At 39.0% G+C, this 22942-nt stretch overlaps 2 protein-coding genes across 2 annotated transcripts; both read left to right on the plus strand.

Annotated features, from left to right (window-relative positions):
- Positions 1-979: 979 nt before the first annotated feature.
- On the plus strand, positions 980-9458 carry chchd10 (coiled-coil-helix-coiled-coil-helix domain containing 10). Its single transcript, XM_039809348.1, has 4 exons — positions 980-1209; positions 3352-3574; positions 8138-8279; positions 9224-9458. The coding sequence occupies exons 1-4, from the start codon at positions 1169-1171 to the stop codon at positions 9241-9243; spliced, it is 426 nt and encodes a 141-aa protein (XP_039665282.1). The 5' UTR covers positions 980-1168; the 3' UTR covers positions 9244-9458.
- A 3222-nt stretch (positions 9459-12680) lies between these two features.
- On the plus strand, positions 12681-22908 carry ddt (D-dopachrome tautomerase). The gene is made up of 3 exons (XM_039809414.1): positions 12681-12888; positions 18083-18258; positions 22541-22908. Exons 1-3 carry the CDS (start codon positions 12781-12783, stop codon positions 22611-22613), a joined length of 357 nt encoding a protein of 118 aa, XP_039665348.1. The 5' UTR covers positions 12681-12780; the 3' UTR covers positions 22614-22908.
- The last annotated feature ends 34 nt before the right edge of the window (positions 22909-22942 follow it).

Genomic DNA, 22942 nt, shown 5'->3' on the forward strand with positions numbered 1-22942 from the left:
CCAAAAACTTCCGAAAAAGTGGCAAAACATTGAGTAAAACCGTTAAAACAAAGTGACTAAAGCATTGAAAAAAAGTGCATAAACCACCGGAAAAGGCATCAAAAATGCAGAAAAAAGCACCAAAAAAATAAAAAAAAGCACCAAAAACTTTGGAAAAAGGGACAAAAATTAGGTGGGCCTAAATTTATTGTGAATCTAAATTGAAATGCTGGCCGGATCAAAACCTGCGAGGGGCCGGATTTGGCCCTATCCCACCATTACTAATCCCATGTGCTCTATTTGATCATGTGACAAGGCGATATGATATACAGTAAATTGTTTAGGAAAAAATACATAATAATACAATTACTCAGCCATCAGAGATTTTGGTATATACTGAGGTATCTATCCCTCTCTGGTTGTCTGGGCACATCAGTAAACATGGCTGCTTTATGGTAATTTGGGATTAAAGTAATTCACAGGATCAGCCAAAACAGATATTTATAGCTATACAGACATTTTATCTATAATCTATATGTACGTATATGAATAACTTCACAGAAAAAGACGTGTTATAATGAATGATGCATTAATATACAGTATAAGCAGCATGTTAGTGTTGTAGTTAGGTATGCTAGTTTGATAAACTATAAATCTATAAGGATCATGGCCTTTATTTTTTTTATACACGTACAAATGTACAAAATGTCCCTCTGAAATGTAGTGGAGTATAATGAGAATAAGTATAAAATGGAAATAATCCAAGTTTGTTCAAATTAACACAAAAAGGCTGAGCATGGGGAGACAATAAATAGCAGGAAAAACGGTGTGGATACAGCCAAGTTATGAATTTGAGTCTGTTAGAAAATCGAACAAATCTAACGTCGGTGGCATATAGGTGTGTGGTGAGGAGCCTGCTCTCCAGTCCAGCAGGTGGAGGTGTGCCCACAGTTGCAATGCTCAGTGCTCAACCCACAGCAGAAACAAGCTCGTTCCATCTCGCGACACTTGTAGGTAGCCGCCGGCAACGGCAAAATCCTAACAAGGTCAGAGGCACGTGCATGAGCACCATCTGTCAGCGACCTAAGCAGTGCAGTCAGTTAGGAAACAAGTTTCTAGAAGCACCGACAAAGCTCCCGTTCTTTAGTCTGGTTACTCAATCAACAACACTAACGACGTCGTCTCAGAGATGGCCAGAGGAAGCCGCAGCCGTTCCTCAGCTCCAGCCAGGTAAATAACGTGCAGCCTAACAGTTAGAATAACTGGCACGACGGACTCAGTCTGTGGTGTTGGGCTGTTGCAGATTGTCTCATGTGTCCTATTTGAAGTGCAGGAATTAATTTAGACTTAAAAAAGATATGACGTGGATTGCCTAGATAGTTTGTCTGTAGTCAGGCTATACGCCTGTACATTCCACACCATATAGCCTAAAAATGGTTGCGTCATAAGTCACCGTGGCCATGTCGAGTCTGAAGTGAGTTCAGGTCTTGGCAAGGTCACACTAGGCAAGTCAAAATAGAGCTGCTTTGGGTTGTTGTCGCACTTTATACAGGAGAGGAGTTGGGAAGGCTTAACGTTTCCGTGTGCTTATTCAGTTGTGCGCCAACTATAGACAGTGTATATGACACACACAGTTAACGACTACAATGCAGAGACAAGTGTTTTTCTTGGGTTGTGATTGGGAGTGTATAGTGTAACAGATATGTAAATGGGAAATCACCACCACGAAAGAATAGTATAGTTTCACTGTGTAATGTTGGCCTACATATCTTTCTGCTTTGCTCAGTTATAATGTAGCAAGTAAATGGCAGGGGGGTAGATTTAATAATAATAATAATAATAATACATTTATTTTTTATAGCGCTTCTCTAGACACTCAAAGACGCTTTAACAGACAAGGTACATAGACAAGGTTACATAACAGACAAAAGAAAAGAAAACAGGATTTAGACACAAGAGTATACTGTATTGATCCTAATGGGGGGAATGACTTTTTTTTTTCCTCTGTTAGTTATTACACACATCACAGGACCGAAATACACACACATGCCCACGCACTAATGGAGAGATATCAGAGTGAGGGGGCTGCCCATGACAGGTGCCCCGAGCAGTTGAGGGGTTCGGTGCTTTGCTCAAGGGAACCTTGGCAGTGCCCACTTATATAGATATATATATATATATATATATATATATATATACCGGGATCACATATCACACAGAAATCTTGTTAACAAACCATCTGGCGCGTCAGGTTACATCATACCTGCTTGGTTTACACTTCGCTCTTTGCTGTTTATGCGGCTTAACTCAGTTAGTTAACACCGTCTGGGTAAGTGATCCTGAGAAGACAATTAGTCAATTAACCATTTAGTCAGTCATGACCTCCTCAGACCTTTTTTGTCTGAGTAATTTATCAACCAATAATCATCAACATTAGCTGATTCCTACTTCTCCAATGTGAGCATCCTACAACAATTATAACATTTGTTATTATAAACCGGTCCCCTGGGACTTTTCCGTAGCAATTTGAAGGCATCGCTGTCTTTTATCTTGTGATAGATATTTGTCCTTCTTTTATAGACTAAACAAATAGGCACGCATTCTCTCTGCAGCCCTGACTGATAAAAGATACATATTTCTATTGCAGTGCATTGTATGAAGGTATAATACATACATTTCATAATCTACAATTCTGATATAGCTGAATAAAAAGGAAAGGTGGTGGTATGCCACAGTAGGGCTGGGCGATATGGAGATTTAGTTTTTTAATCATCAGAAATGTTGATTTAATGAATAAGTGGGTAAAGGTGAATAGAACAGCTTGAACAGTTCGGTAAATTAAAAAATGTAGATCACTTTACCCCAATGCAGCCTTTAAAACCAGGAAAAGACAACACTTATCATATTATATATTGATATAATATCAATATATTTCACAGCCCTGTTAAGGGTGTAAAGCATCACAAAGCTCACGGATCGGATCGCGGTTTTGAGTCATGGATCGGATCAGCACAAAAAGGGGGGAATTTAAAGGATTTATTAAAAATGTAATACAATTTACTTTCAACAATAATTACCTTTTTCACCAGTAAATTGCAGTTAAACGACAAAAACAGATGAGAAAAGGGTATTTTACAATAACTTTGAATGCACCGTGAGGTTGACAACAGCAGTGACCAAGTGCTAGTTTAGTAGTTAGTGTCTTTTAGCTCTTAGCTTTAGCTGCAGACTGTTGGAATCCTCTACAGTGAAATACAGACACACTTTACACCGGACACCGACACAAGGGCTTTTAAAGGTGTCCCTTACATATTGTCCTATTAAGCCTCTCTAATGCCCAAGAGATTTACTGTTTCTTCGCTCCGTTTGTAGCCCAACTCTATCCCATGCTCCGGCCCCCGCTCATCCACCTCCAGCTGCCTTGGCCCCAGCTCCAGCTCAGTCCCAGGGTCCTGGCCTCATGGCCCAGATGGCTACCACAGCTGCTGGGGTGGCAGTAGGCTCGGCTGTGGGCCATGTCGTTGGCAGCGCCCTCACAGGAGCATTTAGTGGCAGCAGCAGCAGCAGTTCAGAGCCAGCCAAGCCGACATACCAGGTAAGAGGTAGAGTATAATCAGACATAGGATTAGGATGGCTGCAAAGCTAAGCCTAGCTGGACTTTTAACCCATCAAATAGGTCATCACTGATTTTTGGAGATCTTGCACTTCTGTGTTTGTTTGAGTGTGACTTGTTTTTTTTCCCCCTCCCCTGTCTGGAACTGTTCAAAAGCAGAATGTTCTACACATGGCCCAAGTATTTGAAGAACTAATGCTGCTTTTACCTTTCTCCAGAACCATTGTACCCCGAAATAATTTATGGAAGGGCTAAAAGAAAAATTTGCTGTGTGCTTTTGGTGTGTGCACAATGGTGTTAGGTGTACATTTTATGAACCTAAAAATAAGTATGTCTACCAGCGGGTGCCAGGACTTGTGTAGGAGAGAAAGACGTTTTTAAAAGTCTTTTTAAAAGAGCATTCAGAATGTTTGTAGCTTCTGAGTCTGGTTTGAAGTTTAGTTTCTATATCTGCTTTATTTTACATTTCATATGAAAAACTTTTAAATAACAAAATAATTGGGGACTTTTTAGGGCTGGGCAATATATAAATATTATATCGATATATGTGGCTAAATATCACCTTAGATTTTGGATATCCAGGGCTCGACAGTAAGTTTAAACACTACGTTTGTGCGTAACACATCATTTCAGCTGTTGTGAGACCGCTTTCCACACACGCGTTTGCCGTGAAAAGATACAAGCAATGAAATTTTCTGTTCACGTTAACAGCACGTTAAAATCTGGTGCTAATATGACATCGGTGTCCGGTAAGTTATATACCGGACGGAATAGCAATGCGGATTTCGGTGCCTCATTACAGTGTCCCCTAGCTTAATGTCTGCGCTGCTCTCTGATGCTCCGACAACAGACGTTACAGGCAACCGAAGCATCGCTGCACGGGACATTAGGAACACTATTAACACGTTACACTTGGCAGTATATAACGTTAGCCTACCGTTAGCTAGTAAACACTAATAACACGTTACACTTGGCAGCAGGTAACGTTAGCCTACCGTTAGCTAGTAAACACCAATAACACGTTACACTTGGCAGCAGGTAACGTTAGTCTACCGTTAGCTAGTAAACACTATTAACACGTTACACTTGGCAGCAGGTAACGTTAGCCTACCGTTAGCTACAGTAGTCACTGGATTAAACAGGGTTAAAATACTGACAGCTAAACTGTAAACGGTGTAAAGTGTGTCTGTATTTCACTGTAGAGGATTCTAACAGTAGGATGTACAACAGTCTGCAGCTAAAGCTAAGAGCTAAAAGACACTAACTACTAAACTAGCACTTGGTCACTCACTGCTGTTGTCTGAAAAACAACACAGACTGGACTAAATGTTGTGTTTACTGGTAAACTGTTAAACCTCGTGGTGCATTCAAAGTTATTGTAAAATACCCTTTTCTCATCTGTTTTTGTCTTTTTAACAGCAATTTAGTGGTGAAAGAAGTAATTATTATTATTATTATTAGAAGTTATTGTTATTACATTTTTAATAGTCATTTAAATTCCCCCCTTTTTTGTGCTGATCTGAAAGTTGATCCGATCCGTGACTCAAAACTGTGATCCGAACCGCGAGTTTCATGATCGGTTGCACCCGTATTTCAGAGGGATGGGAAATGATATTGCAACATAATTAAAATGTGTGGTATACATACATAAGAAATTAATTGCTCCAAATATAGGCAGTTTAAAACATGGCAACCGTAATTGTCAATTTTGCCAACCAAAAGCTGACTCTTGGTTGCCGAGCCTGCAACCACTTTAAAAAGTTAGCGATGAGCCCTGATATGGTAATATGATCCAGTGTTGTCTGTTTCCTGGTTTTAAAGGCTACATTACAGTAAAGTGTTGTAATTTTCTGAACTTACCAGACTTTTTTAGCTTTTCTATTAGCCTTTATCTACTTAGGGGGCTTTCACACCTACTTTGTTTGGTTTGGACTTTTCACTTTGGAAATTTGGTCCGACCAAAAAAAGGAAGTCTCGGTCCGCATCGAGCTGAACCATGGTCCGGTTGGTTTCTAGTGTCAAAGCATTTTTTTAGATAGTTCGGACTTTCGGACCAAATATAGGAAGTTCGGGCAGGCTATCGTTGTGTTATAAGACCGGGTGAACCTTGGTCTGGACATTCAGATCTGAAGCCCCCTTAGTCAGTATATCTACACTACTGATGATAATGTATCAAAAATCTCATTGTGTTGATGTTTAGTGAAAGCACCAATTGTCAAACCTACAATATCGCCATTGAGGTATTTGGTCAAAAAATATTGTGATTGTGAAATCAAATTTTGGTACCTGAGGAAACGCAAGTTTATCTGTCGGGTTTGGGAAGGGTTTTATTTTTTTGTGTTCTGAGTAAATAGGATAAATAGGTTTGGAATAATTTTGAAATTGAATGAATGAATAAAAACTGAAATTATGTTTTTGTTATTAATTCAATTCCCATTTTTGTATCTATCACTACATATTTGACCACATCAAATTTACCCCCAACAATTCCAACAATTCAGTATTCCAAATCACGTGCGAGAAAACCCTCTTGGGAGAAACCCGCAGCCAGTTTGGTAGGCGGCTGTGTGATGACAGTGGGATAGTAGCACATTAATAATGACAGTGACTGATGAGGAAGCTCAGGTAGCAACCAGCATACATTGCAGCAGCTAGCCGCAGGAGTGCAGCAGCCCTCCATTTGGACGTTATAGTAAACTCCATATCGTGTGAGAGTAAGGTGAGTAGCTTTTGGCGTCTGGTGGTATTTGTTATGTATTATTATTAAATTTGAGGCAGTTAGTAGTGAAATATCATGTTAATTAAGTTTTTGATGGGTTCCCAGTCGCTGGTTAGGAGACTTAATGGTTTGATCTTTAGAGACTCTAGGTACCACCATAACTCTGCTTGGAGGCTAGTACATAGTATTAGGATTTTAGTTGTGGTGTATATTGTAAGAATTTAAGATAAGATTAAATTTTTTTCTTAGTTTGTGAGAAATAGCATTCTGAAGTGGAGTTGATTGAAATATATTAGTTACAGATAATTTTGCATGTAGAGTGAAAAAGCTTTTGAGGTGTTAGATTGGCATTAGGATATATCCTGATCAAATAACCTAATTTAAAGGGGGGATCATTATATTTGTTGTTAGACTAGTTTGTAGGTCTAATACCTTACACTCTTAATTTTGCATTGATTGGATAATTGGTTTTGGTGTTAATTCATGAGCCCCCTTTTTTTAAATATCAATATTTGTTTTTATTTTAATTTAATTTAATTAATATTAATAAACATTAGATATATTATGTAAACATATTTTTTAAGAGTTTTATCACAGTTTATACTGTGACATAATGTTAATAATATGATATATTAGTAATGAGGTGTTAACACATTTTTGAGTAGTTTGTTGGAATTGTAGCTGAGATTTTATAAGTTGAAGTATATACTAGTATATGAGCTAGTTTTTAATTGTAAATACGTTAAGTTTTAAGTATGTTCTAATTGTTGTTTTTATCATTAAGAAGGAGACTACCAGATAATGGTAGTAGAGTTGTAATGTCTTGTTTCTTCTTTGAGTTATTTCTTTAGCTTCATATGAGATTTTTTAATTGAGTAGATTGTATAGTGGGTAGTGTATTTTGTTTAATATATTTTGAGAGGGGGTTATGTATAAATATTGTGGTATATTTTTTATTTCCAGAAAGTTAAATTTGGTCCAAGGGGGTGTTAATGCGTGTTGCCCGTCGGGTTGCCGACCTGCTAGAGTAGTTGGCCCGTAACTCTGGTGCCACGGCTACGATTCTCGCTTTAATTTTAGTAGTTATATTTGACACGAGAGAGAGATTAGCCATTGCTAATGGCTAAGCTAAAGTAGCTAACAGTGTTTTAACAATGTAAATTCAGCAGTAGTCGTGTAAGTGAGCTGTATAAGTGCTTGAGTAAAACAATTGTAATTCAAATGCAATCCAGGCAAATAGCCGCTAATTTAAACAGTGAAGCAGAGTTCAGTAAGTTTTTGCCGGAGCAGCAAACTAGCGTTTGTAACACGGGAACACCGGAAGTGACACAATACGCTCACCTTACACGTCAGCACGTCGTTGACACGATTTGTCCTCCAAATCTTATTTACTTTACTTTATTACAGAGCAAAAGTACCGAAAAAAGGTACTGTTGTGTACCAGAACCGAATTTCAGGTACCAGTATCGGTACCGATAGAAATGTGCACAGTACCCAACCCTATTTATAGGAAATTAAACATTTAACAGCCGCTGCTTTGATGACTCAGGCTCGGTAGCTTCTATATAGCAACAGCAGAAGTTGTGATGTAAGAACAGGAAGGTCTTGGTAATGTCCTACATAGACATTTTGGATATGCCTGTTGATTGAAAATAACACCCAAACTGTTGCTTGTAAAGTTGTGTGACCAAACCGAAGCTGACCTCAACTACGAATCCCATTTCTGACTTTGTAGCAGCTCTGCTGTTGTGAAATGTCAAATTTTAACTCAAATGTGTGATTTTTATTTTATTTTTTTCCTTTTTAATTTGCTTGTGTCATTCCAGGAACCCCCCCGGCCTGCTCCAGCCCAGACAGGCTCCTGTCACTTTGAGGTCAAACAGTTCCTGGACTGTGCCACCAACCAGACTGACCTGAGTTTATGTGAGGGCTTCAATGAGGCGCTCAAACAGTGCAAGTACTCCCACGGTGAGTCCAGAGTGAATGATGGCTGTAGCCACATACTGTAATACAGCACTGCTCACAGCAAGCCATGAGCACCTATCCAAAATTGTTATCTTAAAGGTCCCATGACATGGTGGTCTTTGGATGCTTTTATATAGGCCTTAGTGGTCCCCTAATACTGTATCTGAAGTCTCTTTTATATAGACCTTAGTGGTCCCCTAATACTGTATCTGAAGTCTCTTTTATATAGACCTTAGTGGTCCCCTAATACTGTATCTGAAGTCTCTTTTATATAGACCTTAGTGGTCCCCTAATACTGTATCTGAAGTCTCTTTTATATAGACCTTAGTGGTCCCCGAAATACTGTATCTGAAGTATCTTTTTATATAGGCCTTAGTGGTCCCCTAATACTGTATCTGAAGTCTCTTTTATATAGACCTTAGTGGTCCCCTAATACTGTATCTGAAGTCTCTTTTATATAGGCCTTAGTGGTCCCCTAATACTGTATCTGAAGTCTCTTTCCCAAAATTCAGCCTTGGTGCAGAATTACAGCTACTAGAGCCAGTCCCACAATGAGCTTTCCTTAGGATGTGCCATTTCTGTGTCTGTAGCTATTGGGAGGGGGGAGGGGGGCAAGGCCGAGAGTGGGCTCGGTTTACACCTATCACCATTTCTAGCCACTGGGGGACCATAGGCAGGCTGGGGGAACTCATATTAATGTTAAAAAACCTCATAAAGTGACATTTTCATTCCATGGGACCTTTAACATAAAGCACTGGTTTTGATAATAATGTAACACACTTTAACTACATTTGGTTATCCTGGCATATTACATGATCATAAACTTTTATGATTTTTGATATGGCAACTTCTCACGAGGAGCTACAGCAACTCCTTGAACATACGTTTAAAACAAAATATGATTTTAGTATGTCCCATGTTGACCTCTTTTATCTGTTATTCTGTAGGTGTGACATCACTGGTGTGAAGAATGGGCGTCAGCTGTCACGAAGGACATATTTCACTAATGAAACATACTGTAGACATGACCACATAACACTTCAGTGTGAACGGTGTACCTGTGCCTCAGGCAGTGAGGCACCTGATTGGTTTTGTTGATTGATGACCATTTAATGTATGAAATGTTTTTGGTTTGTACACTGATAAACCTTAAATAAATAGCTGCTATCTACTTGCACTTTCTGTCAGCGCGTGTTGTCTTTATTTGTCATGTCAGGCTTTAAGCCATAATTTGTCCTTTTACTGTAATATTTATTATAATATTTCCAATTTGTCATTTATTTATCAGCCAGTAATTTCTTTGTAATGAAGGGAGTGGACCAGCAGAGGCGCTCCAGCTTGGTTCTGCTGGTTCTGTTGAGGAGAACAAGTCCCCATGACTGAAGCAAAGCCTGTCTACGGAAAGCCGTTCCACTCCCTATTCAGCCCCATTGTACCGGATTTTGGTTGCAGTTCCACCAGAGTTCCACTGGGGGTGATCGCGGTCCAGTGCAAAATGAATGGGACTCTATGGAGCTAGACGGCTAAATGTGTCTCTTTCGCCTGATTGTCATTGAGAAACCTCAGATTTGATTGTAGTTTTTGCAAGTTCAACATGGGTTATAGGTCGGAAGTTGAATGAACGAGTACTTATGTCCTTTTGATTTCTTACAGGGGGAGTCGTTGTAGCGCATAACACGCTAGCATTCTGCTAATCAATGCTGATTGGTCAGTGAATGAGTGATTATGATCGGAGATCCCGCTTGACGGCATCCGAAGCAGAGCCTGAATGTCAGAGTAAATATTTCAGTGTGGTCTTTAAAACATTAGCAAACCTCTTTCTAGCATGTGTATTAACAGAGAGAGACTAACCTGTCAGCTGTGTTGTCGATGCCTCGAGAGAACAAAGGAAGCGACTCAGAGCTTGCCGTAAAGCAGTATCTCTGGCCGTATATTTGCATGACGTCATTAACATTTTAAAAGGCTTTTTAGAACAAAAAAGCGACTTTAAAGGGGTGATAGAATGCAAAACCGATTTTACCCTGTCATAGTTGAATAACGACAGTTCGGTGGGTAAATAGGACATACATAGAAGCTCAAAATCCCATTGACACCCCTTTACTATGAAAATCTCATATTTTGAAACTGCCGCTGAAAACGGGCGAATCTCAACAAAGCTAGTTGCTTGCGTAAGCATCTCAAAATCCGGAACCTTTGTCACAGCCATCGGGGTTATTAAAGACCCCAACGTTATTTTGCATAACTACCTGATGTGATCCGAATTATTTTCGACTGTCAACTGTAAAGTAATAACCACTTCACTTTAACTGATTGACCCTGACCCTTTCTTCTTCCACAGACCCCGGCTTGCTGTGAGCTCCGATTGAGCTCCGGACGTGCTGCCAGCCCACAGCACCTCATGCGCAAAGTCACCGTTTGGGCTGGTGGGCTACCCAAAACGCCGCTGCCCTGACAGAGCTCCAGGGCCTGCAACTCCCCTCTTCCTGCTAGCTAGCTAAATGCCGGTGTATGTGAGTGAAAGCGCGGTCAGCGAGCTTGTTACGCCAGCATTCTCTTACCACAGATTCTAGTTAATCTTATAATGTCTGTAATTATAATGTGTTGAGTTATTTAAACAAACGATTGGGGAAATAAACGCCGCTTGTCCGTGAGTCTCATTGATAGAGCCTGCGGCTGGATGGAGCTCTATCAATGAGAGCTAGCTAGCCTCCTCTTAGAATTCCTCTGGAATTCACAAATATTCATTAACTTGAAATCGGACACCGTTGTTAGCTTTATAAAACATATAGTTAGATGTTGTATAAGTGGCGTGACGAAATTCAAACTGTAAATATACTCAAATTACGACCAAAAATGAAGCTAACTAGCTGCAATCTGTACACATAGGATTGCAGGGATAGTCGCAGCTAACGAAACCCTTACAGCTCACAAATATTCATTAACTTGAAATCGGACACCGTTGTTAGCTTTATAAAACATATAGTTAGATGTTGTATAGCTAAGTGGCGTGACATGTGTGTAACATGTGGTAAGAGATTGCTGGTATAACAAGCTCGCTGACCGCGCTCTCACACACGGGCCATTTAGCTAGCAGGAAGAGGGGAGTTGCAGGCCCTGGAGCTCTGTCAGGGCAGCGGGGTTTGGTAGTAGTCCACCAGCCCAAACGGTGACTTTGCGCGGGTATGAGGTGCTGTGGGCTGCAGCAGCCGTGCCGGAGCTCAATCGAGCTCACAGCAAGCCGGGGTCTGTGGAGGAAGGCAGGCCGGGCGGCGAGGCAGCAACACAGGCAGCTGAACTCCGACACACAGTTTTACCAAATTTGCAATTAGCCATCCATTTTCGTAAAACGGCCCATATTTGAGCTTTATATAGTTGATTTCTCGCATAAAAAAGTCTCAGAAGTGAATTTGGTAAGGAAACATTGCAGTGTCTGGAATATGAGATTCTGTCGCGTTTCTAATGTGTGTGTATTGGGGATTCGCTCAACCAATCAGCACACGACCTCTAATGCATGTGTATGGCGAGTCGCTCAACCAATCAGCGCGCGTCTCTATGTGTGTGTACGGGGCTAAGGCTCAACCAAGCAGCGCGCAGCTCATCTAAATATTCATGACCATACCATATTTGGAAGAAAAGCTATTGTTACAAATAGAGGCAAAACACAGGGATGCATAAGGGCCAATAAAATATCAACCAGGCCATTTTCAGCCCAACTAATGTTACATACCCCATTAGGAGACCATAAGGAACAGTGTGAAATACCCTATATAATCATTCTATCACCCCTTTAAAAAAATCTAACACCCAGCAGTGTGTATTTTCTTAGCCTCCCCTTTCGAATGCAACATTCAAATTACTAGACAAAAAATTATATCCTGAGAAAAGTGGATTTTGAGGGGTATAGCTCCATAGAACCCCATTCATTCTGCACTGGCCTATGAGCGCCCCCTATAGGGTAACGAGGGAGTGGAACTTCTTGATATATTAGAAGTTCTTTGACTGAAGCTAGCTGTGTTAAGCTCATTGGTTAAGCTGGTGTTAAGTAACTGACTGCACATAGCTACATCCGGTTCTGCTTTCAAAATAAAACCGTAAATTGGCGAAAACAAACTGGGTTGCAAATTCGGAAATGAATACATTTTATTTAATTTGTACTACAATTGAGTGATTTTATGTTAGGGTCGAATTTTGTATCCTATGACTAATGTCAGGCTGATTATTGTCAAGACTGTAATTAAAAGATTGTTAAACTTACTTCCAATTCTTCAGCACACAAAAAACCGCGCTCTTAACAACAGTCTAAATTAGAAAATATAAATACCACCCTGCACTACAAAATAGGAAAACACAGAAGCAGCAGAAATTTGGCTCAATCATTCTAATTTATCAGACGTATTTTGAAAGTTACAACCGGAAGAAGTTGGCTACGGAGGTTCCGTGGCTGTCTTGTCACTGGTCTTTCGTACAGACTTGTCAGCGGACTTCATTCCAGTAGACCTTAAACATGCCTTTCATCGAGTTACAGAGTAATTTACCGGCCAGCTCCTTTTCTGAAGACTTTCTGAAGAAGCTGTGCTCCTGCGCCGCAGCTGCTCTGGGAAAGCCAGTGGAAGTGAGTACGTTCCCAGCTAACGCTACAAGGTTACAACCTGCACGGTAAAGCTGCTGTGCGTACCCATAAAAGCAGCACAGTTGGTTTACGTGAATCCTGTCCTACAGTCGTGCATATTCATGTCAATATGTTCACATTGTTCTCTTAATACATCCATGGTTCCCATGCATCTCTGTGTAAGACGCTTTACTTCGGTAAAGTTAGACAGAAATTGGCAGATTCGCAAGATTCGCGTGTTTGCGGTTCAATAAATCATAGGCGAAACGTGTTACTTACACAATAGGCAGCTCAATCTAACCTTAGTAAGTTAGACAACAAGCTACAACCCGGTTTTAATATGTGGATGAATACAATGCATTCCTGTGAACGTTGTGCTTTCAGCCGAACGTCTAGGGACCGTCTGCAAAGTGCAAAAGTGGATACAAAGATGAAATTCAACAGCTTTACTGTTATTGAGCATAGCTATTCCAAATGTACTCCACATATCTAGGGCCTCCCTACCAACATACTACACCTTCTTATGTTGGGAAAGCAGGCTCTGCCTATTTTTAAAGAATTATTATTGGAAAAAATTCAATACTGTAAATGCTATTGAGCCTAGCTCTTCCAGAACCACTCCACACATCTAGGGCCTCCCTCTGAACATACTACACCAACTAAGTTTTGAAAATCTGGCTCAGCCTATTTATAATATATTTTTATTGAAAATAAATTAAATACCGTCAATGCTATTGAGTCTAGCTCTTCCAAAATCCCTCCACACATCTATGGCCTCCCTCTGAACATACTACACCCACTACGTTTTGAAAATCTGGCTCAGCTTATTTATAATATATTTTCATTGTGAAAAATTTCAATACCATCAATGCTATTGAGTCTAGTGCTTCCAGATTTACTCCACACATGAAGGGCCTCCCTCTGAACATACTACACCCGCTAAGTTTTGAAAATCTGGCTCAGCCTATTTATAATATATTTTTATTGTGAAAAATTTCAATACCGTCCATGCTATTGAGTCTAGCTCTTCCAAAATCACTCCACCCATGTAGTGTCTCCCTCTGAACATACTACACCCGCCACTTTTTGAGAATCTGGCTCAGCCTATTTGTTATGAATTTGTATTGTGAAAAAATTCAATACCATCAATGTTATTGAGTCTAGTGCTTCCAGATTTACTCCACACATCTAGGGCCTCCTTCTGAACATACTACACCCACTATTTTTTGAAAATCTGGTTCAGCCTATTTATAATATATGTTAATTGGGGAAAAATTCAATGGCTTCACTGTTATTGAGCATAGTGCTTCCAAATTTACTCAACACATACAAAGCCCCCTGCTGGTTGTACTACAGCACTTACTTTTTAAAAATAGGCATATATGCATAATTTTGGTGAATATTTTTTACCAAAAGCATTTAATATATGTCATATAAACAAAAGGTCATGTCTCCAAAACTTCTACACACACGTAACCCCCCTGCTGGTTGTACTACAACATGTAGTTTTCAAAAATAATCATATGCATAATTTTAAGGATTGCTAAAAACGTGTAATAACAACAGAGTGAAAACATTGGAATTAACCCTTACGGGATTAATAAATTATACATTATAATAATAAAGTATACATTATTATTATTATTAGAACAAAATAAAATCAATATCACATTCATTCATAATGAACACATCCACAATGTTAATTTTCACACAAACAATAATCTCAGATCTGTATTAATAATGCGAATAATGAAAAAACACATTAAATACAAATTGTCTAGCTCTTGTTTACTTTTCTGGGTGGGGTTACTGTTCCCTTATATGCAGTTTGTGTACAATTAACATTGTGGCAGACAACACACAATCCCAAGGGGTAATTTTTAGGGCCCGAGCGCCGACAGCGGTGAAGGCCCTATTGAAACTGAAGGAATAATTTTGTTCGGTATTTGTGCTGCTGTCACTCCAAGGCACTGTGTGTGAAACAATCTTGTGCAGATTCCACACTGAATCCACACATATTGTATATTAAAGGTTTTTCACCAAAATATTCCCCAAAATGATGTACCTATTTTTAGTAAGTAAGTGCTGTTGTACAACCAGCAGGGGGCTTTGTATGTGTAGAGTGATTTGGGAAGCACTAGAATCAATAAGAGTGAAGCTATTGAATTATTTTTCCAATATAAATATATTATAAATAGGCTGAGCCAGCTGTCCAAAAATGTGTGGGTGTAGTATGTTGATAGGGAGACCATAGATGTGTGGAGCGATTTTGGAAGAGCTAGACTCAATAGCATTGACGGTATTGAATTTTTCCCAATACAAATTCATTAAAATAGGCTGAGCCAGATTTTCAAAACTTAGCTGGTGTAGTATGTTCAGAGGGAGGCCATAGATGTGTGGAGTGATTTTGGAAGAGCTAGACTCAATAGCATTGACGGTATTGAATTTATTTCCAATAAAAATATATTATAAATAGGCTGAGCCAGATTTTCAAAACTTAGCGGGTGTAGTATGTTCAGAGAGGGAGACTACATGGGTGGAGTAAATCTGGAAGCACTAGACTCAATAGCATTGACTGTATTGAATTTTTCCCCAATAAAAATATATTATAAATAGGGTGAGCCAGATTTTCAAAACTTAGCGGGTGTAATATGTTCAGAGGGAGGCCCTAGATGTGTGGAGTAAATCTGGAAGCACTAAACTCAATAACATTGATGATATTGAATTTTTTCACAATAAAAATTCATAAAAACTAGGCTGAGCCAGATTTTCAAAACTTGGCGGGCATAGTATGTTCAGAGGGAGGCAGTACATGTGTGGAGTGATTTTGGAATAGCTAGACTCAATAGCATTGACGGTATTGAATGTTTTCCAATAAAAATTCATAAAAAATAGGCTGAGCCATATTTTCAATAATTAGTCGATGTAGTATGTTGGTAGGGAGGCCCTAGATGTGTGGAGTGATTTTTGGAAGAGCTAGGCTCAATAACAGTGAAGCTGTTGAATTTGATCTTTTATCTGTATCCACTTTCGGTTTTGCACTTTGTAGACGGTCCCTAGACGCTCGGCTGAAAGCATAACGCTCACAGGGATGCATTGTATTTATCCACATATGCAGACGGTTCTTTCGGATAAAAACAGGGTTGTAGCTTGTTGTCTACCTTCCTACCGTTAGATAGAGCTGCCTATTGTGTAAGTAACACGTTTCATCTAAGATTTATTGAACCGCAAACCCGCGAATCTGCCAATTTCTGTCTAACTTTACCGAAGTAGACGCTTTCCATTTCTTATTTAGTTAATAACCTTCCTGTTGTTAATTTTCAAATTTGGGTTTCTTTCAACCAAATTGCCAAAAATTAACATGCATAGTTCCATTTAACGCTCTTCTCAAGTAAAACGAAGGATCAGTACACTACTTTCATTGAATTTGGGGTGTTTTATTCAATTGTATAGCATATTTCTGCATTTTAAACTCAAAAATTAGGTTTATTGTCCATGAATTCCAAGAATAAGTGTAAAACTCGTTGTATGAGTTGGTAGCATTAACCGTCTATGGTTGGTAGTAGTGGGGAAAAGCGTCGAGCGTAAAAGTGACAAAAAATTTCGAAAATTTGTTTGAAAAAAGTGTCAAAATTGGGGGGTTAACACAGAAGCAACTTTACATGTATGCCACCAATACGTCAAACGCAGCTTAACCATTAACATGAGTGGATTAGATGCTTTTTCAGAGTTCTTGATTCTATTGCAACCCAGCCTGAAGGATTAAGAATAGATTTTAAGCCTATTTTTCTTTTACCATGCAACAAACTTTTAAATATATATATTTTTTTAACATTAATATAGTTTTTTTTTTTACCGTTTAACTGATTAATAAGTCCTTCCAGAAAAACGCAGAGTTTTCTTGTGATTGTTGTGGGCAAAAATCCTTGATTATGCGGCACGTTTTCTTAAAAAATGCGATGGAATATGCGGGATATTTATGCAATTTTATGCGATGAAATTGCGGGAACTTGCAAAAAATGCGGGCACTTGCAAAAACTGCGGTTTGATGAAAAAGAGAAGAAAAAGTGATTCCCCCAACACCCTGCTTTTTTTAAACTTAATTTCCAAAAACAGTTTACAGATATTCAGTCATTGCAATAAGTACACAAATAAGATACAAAAATATATACAAATAATATAATATTAAAGTAAAAATAAAAGTAATAGTCTAAACAGAGGGAAATAAAAGAAACAAAAGAGACAGACTTTCAAAAATTGTTAATAATATAGACAGCAGGAGCACTTAAACAAAGACATTTGAGTAGACATCAGATATTAAGGTAGCTTTCTTATTGGATACCAACTTAAGAGACTCAAAGTCCATGTCAAATTCAACCTCCAACACCTGCTTTTCGATGATGTTCACGTCGCGTAATTACGTCACTTCATAACGTTCCCATGGCAACAGGGGAAAATGGCTGCTCTTGTGTGACGTACACGCAAATTTTTTCAACTTTCTGCTAAGATATATATGTGACTTTTTTGCAACGAAAATGCCGTGATTATGAAATCATGCAAGCGCCGCATATTTTGCGCGGAAATCGGCAATTTATGCGGCGAAAGTGCGGCATATTTGAAAAAATGCGGCCCCCGCATGAATATGCGGACTTTGGCTGATAATGCATTGAATTATGCGATTGCATAATTGTGTTTTTCTGGAGGGACTGATTAAACAGTAACTGCAAGTAGTCGGTCAAAATGCTTCATGGTTAAACGGTTAGTTATTAACCAATCTCTTGCATGCACATGAATATAATGAGGATTGCAATCATGCAAACAGACATGAAGAATTGTATCTGTCATAAGAAACGTTCTAACCGTATTCTATCTGCTTCCGCTGTCTTTGGGAGAATATCCACGCTGCATGTCTATAAAAATGAAGACCGAATCAGTTTCTCTGTTCTGAGTAAGTGATGGATTCACTCCTTCACATGGTTACAGTAAAGGCTTTGTCAGCACAGAGTTCAATGTGTTGCTCAAGGACACTTGGGCAGGCTTTGATACACAGGAGAATGAACTCTGACCTTGTGGTGAGGAAATGTGCTCCCTTTAGTCTTTGTTGATATGGATTTTGTGTATTTCCGCTCACTCTTCCCTCTCTGTTATGTTGATCCGTACTTAACCGCTTCCCCCTCGCTAATGTCGGTCATTTCAGAGGATGAATGTGGTGGTGAAGCCCGGGTTGCCGATGCTGATTGCTGGCTCCTGCTCTCCGTGTGTGATGCTGTCAGTGTCTGCTATCGGTGTGACGGACACTGCTGACAAGAACAAGGAGCACAGTGCCAAGATCTTTGAGTTTCTGACCGGAGAACTTGGTCTGGCTGAAGAAAGGTGAGCTCTGCCTGCGCACATATCAGTTTGCATAGCAATGTGAGGACACACTGGAGTCTTCACAACTGTTGTGTATAACAAGGCCTGTACTTAATCTAAATGTTTTTCTAGGACAAGGTAGTCAAAAAAAGTTTGGATGCACAAATTATTATTTTTTTTTTATTCAAAAGTGGGCCATCTGTGCATTGTACCCTACAGCTGCACGTAAACCAGGGCTGTCCCTTCAATAATCTGAGAGCTACCACAAAGTTCCTAAGTCAAATTAGGGCTGGGCGATATGGAAAAAATCAAAAATCACAATATTTTTGACCAAATACCTCGATATCGATACCGCAACGATATTGTAGGGATGACTATTGGTGCTTTCACAAAATAATCATCAGTAATGTGGATATAATGACTTAGTGGGTAAAGGCAAATAATAGAACAGTTACAACAGTCTGGTAAATTCAGAAAAGTACATCACTTTACTGTAATGCAGCCTTTAAAACCAGGAAAAGACACCACTTATGCCATATTACGATATTACCATATCCAAAATCTAAGACGATATCTAGTCTAATATCACGATATCGATATAATTTCGATATATTGCCCAGCTCTAAGTCAAATATAACAACAGTTAAATTTGATTTTGAATAAACTTTGTGTAAATAATTAACAATTACTAAAGTACATGTGTCACAACCTCCCAAGCTGCTTGGCTATGTTCACTAAGCTACAGTTTGTACCTTAATAATAATTAATACCTTAATTTTTTTTTGTGTCATATTTGTATAAACTGTCCCTATGTCAGAACTACAGGAAAGCGATCATCTGTGTAAAAATCACATTCCTCTGTATCCTCCTGGTGCTCCAAAAGGCATAAGATAAACAACCAATCAGAGCTGAGGTGTCTCTAACGCAGTATCAGTGATGCGTTAGGGGGTAAGCTTCTACTCACAACGCGTAGCTCCTATGGCGCCATTTTGATGCTAAAAAGCACTCACCTCCCGTTAGCATTCCATTGACTCCCATTCATTTTGACGTCACTTTGACAGCGAATAACTTTACATCTGAAGCGTTTAAAGACTCTATTTGTCCGTTGTATATTTCTAAAGAAACACGACAATGTATAAAAGGTTAACGTTATGGCTCCGTAGCAGACGTTTTTGTAACAATAGGCTAACGATTGTGTCATAACCACGCGACTTACTGTCGCATAGTAGAGGAATAACCGTATAGTACAGGATTATTACAATTACAATTATTTATATATATATATATATATATATATATATACACACACACAATTACTAATGTTAACTAGCATTTTATTGACCAATAATTAGCCTGTGCCTATGTTATCTCCTTACATATACCTATGCTCTCCGTTTCTGTAAGATTGGGAATGATTGAGATTTCTCTCGGCACAGCTACCAGAAGACTTCACACTTTCAGACAGGTTGCTCACGTCACATCTACGTTGTCTCTCTCAGTTGGAGGCTGCGCAGTAACGCTCAGCGCTCACCGGAAAAGTGCTTCTAATATCCTTCACTGGTCTCTGTCCAGAGACACGGGTTCTGGTGGTCCATTATATATACTGTCTATTGTTATTATGGAACCAACGCAACTTCGGGGCAAGACCCGCCCTTCAATAGCATTCACACACTACTATTGGCCAGGCCTCTATGCTTACGCAAGGTAACGTGACCTAATTTGTTCAGGTCCTATCTCCTGACCAGTCGGCTATCCTAACCTTAACCACTCGAGGTCAATGCCTAACCCCAACCAATCGAGCTGCTTCGTAGGGCGGCTCTTGCCTAGAAGTTACGTGGCATCCATAATAACGCATCAGTGACAGCTTGTGAACTGTGATCAAACTAGGCAGCACTGATCAATAATGAATCAAGTCCTGTTTCGCGTTGCCTTATTTCTAGCCTCAAATGTTTTCAGAAACATATTTCAGTGCACCATTTCGCTGTGAAATGAGAAGGTTTGCTCCGGTTTTTGGCTTGTATGTTTTCAACATGGAGGCAGGGCACACTTTCTACTTTGGGCTGAAACTTTGCCTAATTTGAAAGTTTGACCGCAGCTCACAAGCAGCCATTGACACTAAGTTAGAGACTCTTTGGCTCTGATTGATTGTTTTCCTTCGAGCGTGCTGGAAATTCGCAAATCCCATTAGGAGCACCAGGAGGAGCCAGAGGAACATGAGTTCCTTCACAGATTAGTCTCATGTGCTGCTGTCAGGATTTCGTGAAATTTCACCAAATATGACAAAATCTTATTTTTATAAAAGTTGCCTACTAAACCTTTTTAGAAGCGGAGACTTAATCTATTTGCGATCTTTTTAACCAATATTGCAATTGCAATTTAAAAAGTGATTATTTGTTAAGCTCTTTATCAGCTGTATTATTCAACAAAGACAAACAATAAATCATTGTATAGTATAACCAACATAATTATAGATAGATTTAACATAAACTGTTCTTTCCTGGAGGCCAGGCCTGTATGTTATTATGAAATTAGGTGATGCATGAATTTATATGAATGACGTATTATTATTTTATAAACTACTTTTATTATTTATAGACCACTTCAATCACAGTAGTGTATTAACTGATTTGTTGAATGCCCAGCCTTGTAAACATATAATAATTATGGCAACATAAAGCACTGACAAATACGCCTGGTGTAAACATTAATATATAAGTCAGTTACATATCACACAAACTAAAGTGCAGATTGCAGAAATGCACTTTTTAAACACTGTCTGTGAACTTCACTGGACAGTCTTTAAATATGTACAGTGGTGCTCATAAGTTTATGAACCCATGCTAAAGTTGACTAAAAAGAGGAATAAAAAAAATTGTCTTTTGGAAATTGATCTCAATGCCTTAATTAAAAAATGAGGAAAAATCCAACCTTTAAGGACACAGATTTTCTTTGTGAATGAATAATGTATTGTGAATAAATAAATGTTCTTTAAAATACAGGGGGCATAAGTAGTACACCCCTATGTTAAATTCCCATAGAGGCAGGCAGATTTTTATTTTTAAAGGCCAGTTATTTCATGGATCCAGGATACTATGCATCCTGATAAAGTTCCCTTGGCCTTTGGAATTAAAATAGCCCCCCCACATCATCACATACCCTTCACCATACCTAGAGATTGGCATGGTTTTATTTCAGTTAGCCTAATAGCTGGTTTGATTTGCATTGAGAGATGATCTTATGGAAAGTAGCCCATGCCAATCTCTAGGTATGGTGAAGGCTATGTGATGATGATGATGTGGGGCTATTTTAAAGCGACACCATGTAACTTTTAGCTGCAGTTGTAGTTCCAATGAGACAACCTGTAGGGCTAAAAGTTACATAGTGTTGCTTTAATTGTGCTTTTTCACTGAGAACCTTTTTTGCAGTACTGTTGACAACTTTGCAAGGCTACTGATGCCTTTGTCACCCTAGCTTTGCAGGTCATAGCATAGGTCCCTACTAACCATATAGTATTTTAATTCAAGAAAACATATTTCTGCCATCCACTACTGTGTGCTGACTACTCTAGCAGAGCAAGGTTATATAAAAGTGGATGCTTTAACAAATATGTAATAAGATAGCTTCCTCCAGTTTGGACCCTCCGGCTCTCCATTCCCTCAAAGTTCAGCATTGTCAATATGGTTTCCAATTGGTCCACCGCAATTCACATGTCAAAGTTGACCAAAAAAATGATTATAGGCAAAACCACAGTGCAAACTTAATGTATCTCATCAGTGGGCGTGAATCCACTGATAAAAGCAATTCCATTGAAATAAACTGATTGGTCTGAATTGATTTGACTGTTATAAATGCTGTCCCTTACAGTAGAAACACAGCTCTGGGCTCAGCCTACAGGTCTGGAGGTTTGTATTTTTAACTTTTTAGCCCTAAAATGAGTTATTCATCATGTTGGCTTTCACGTCAAACTTGGGTTGACTTTTCAATTTAACAATAAGACATCAGAACAATCTTACACACTTACTACTAAGTGATACATGTCTCTTGGTTTGTAGATAGGCAGAACTCAGTCTTGCAAAATGGACTGTCTTGGTTAAAACTACAAGACACGACAGACTCACTGTGTTTCTCCAAAGGAAATATGGCTATCAGATTCTGACGGGAAGTGATGAATCATAACTTAAACAAATTCTTCAAGACTGAAAGCAGCACTCCTTGATCAGCACACAGCAGCTGCGGCTCTTTCATACAGTATTTGAATGAATGCACTGGGTAAATGATTGACAGCTTTTGTTCTGATTCCCAGGATTGTGATTGTTTTCCACGCGCTGCAGCCTCATCAGGTCGGGAAGAAGGGAACCGTCATGAGCTTCTTGTGAAAGACGCTGTTACGCTAAATCATTGCACAATCTAAATCCCGAAAGAAGAAGAAGAAGAAGACACTAGATCAGCATGAATCACACATTGAAGTAAAGATGAATTCATTTTGAGGTCAGGTACTGTATGCCATATCCAGGTGCACTGCCTGGCCAATATGTTACACGTTTGCTGTTCCTTAAGCTGTAAAACATAATGTTAATAACCTCTATTTGTATTGATTAAAAGACTTTTTAAAAAAAGACTGCTTTTGTAACCTTCACTTGTATTACATATTATTAAAGAAGACAAATGAGAGTTTGACTCCCTGTTTAATCCAACTCAACACCAA

Source organism: Perca fluviatilis, chromosome 1 (genome assembly GCF_010015445.1).
Source record: "Perca fluviatilis chromosome 1, GENO_Pfluv_1.0, whole genome shotgun sequence".
In the NCBI taxonomy this organism is placed as follows: domain Eukaryota; kingdom Metazoa; phylum Chordata; class Actinopteri; order Perciformes; family Percidae; genus Perca; species Perca fluviatilis.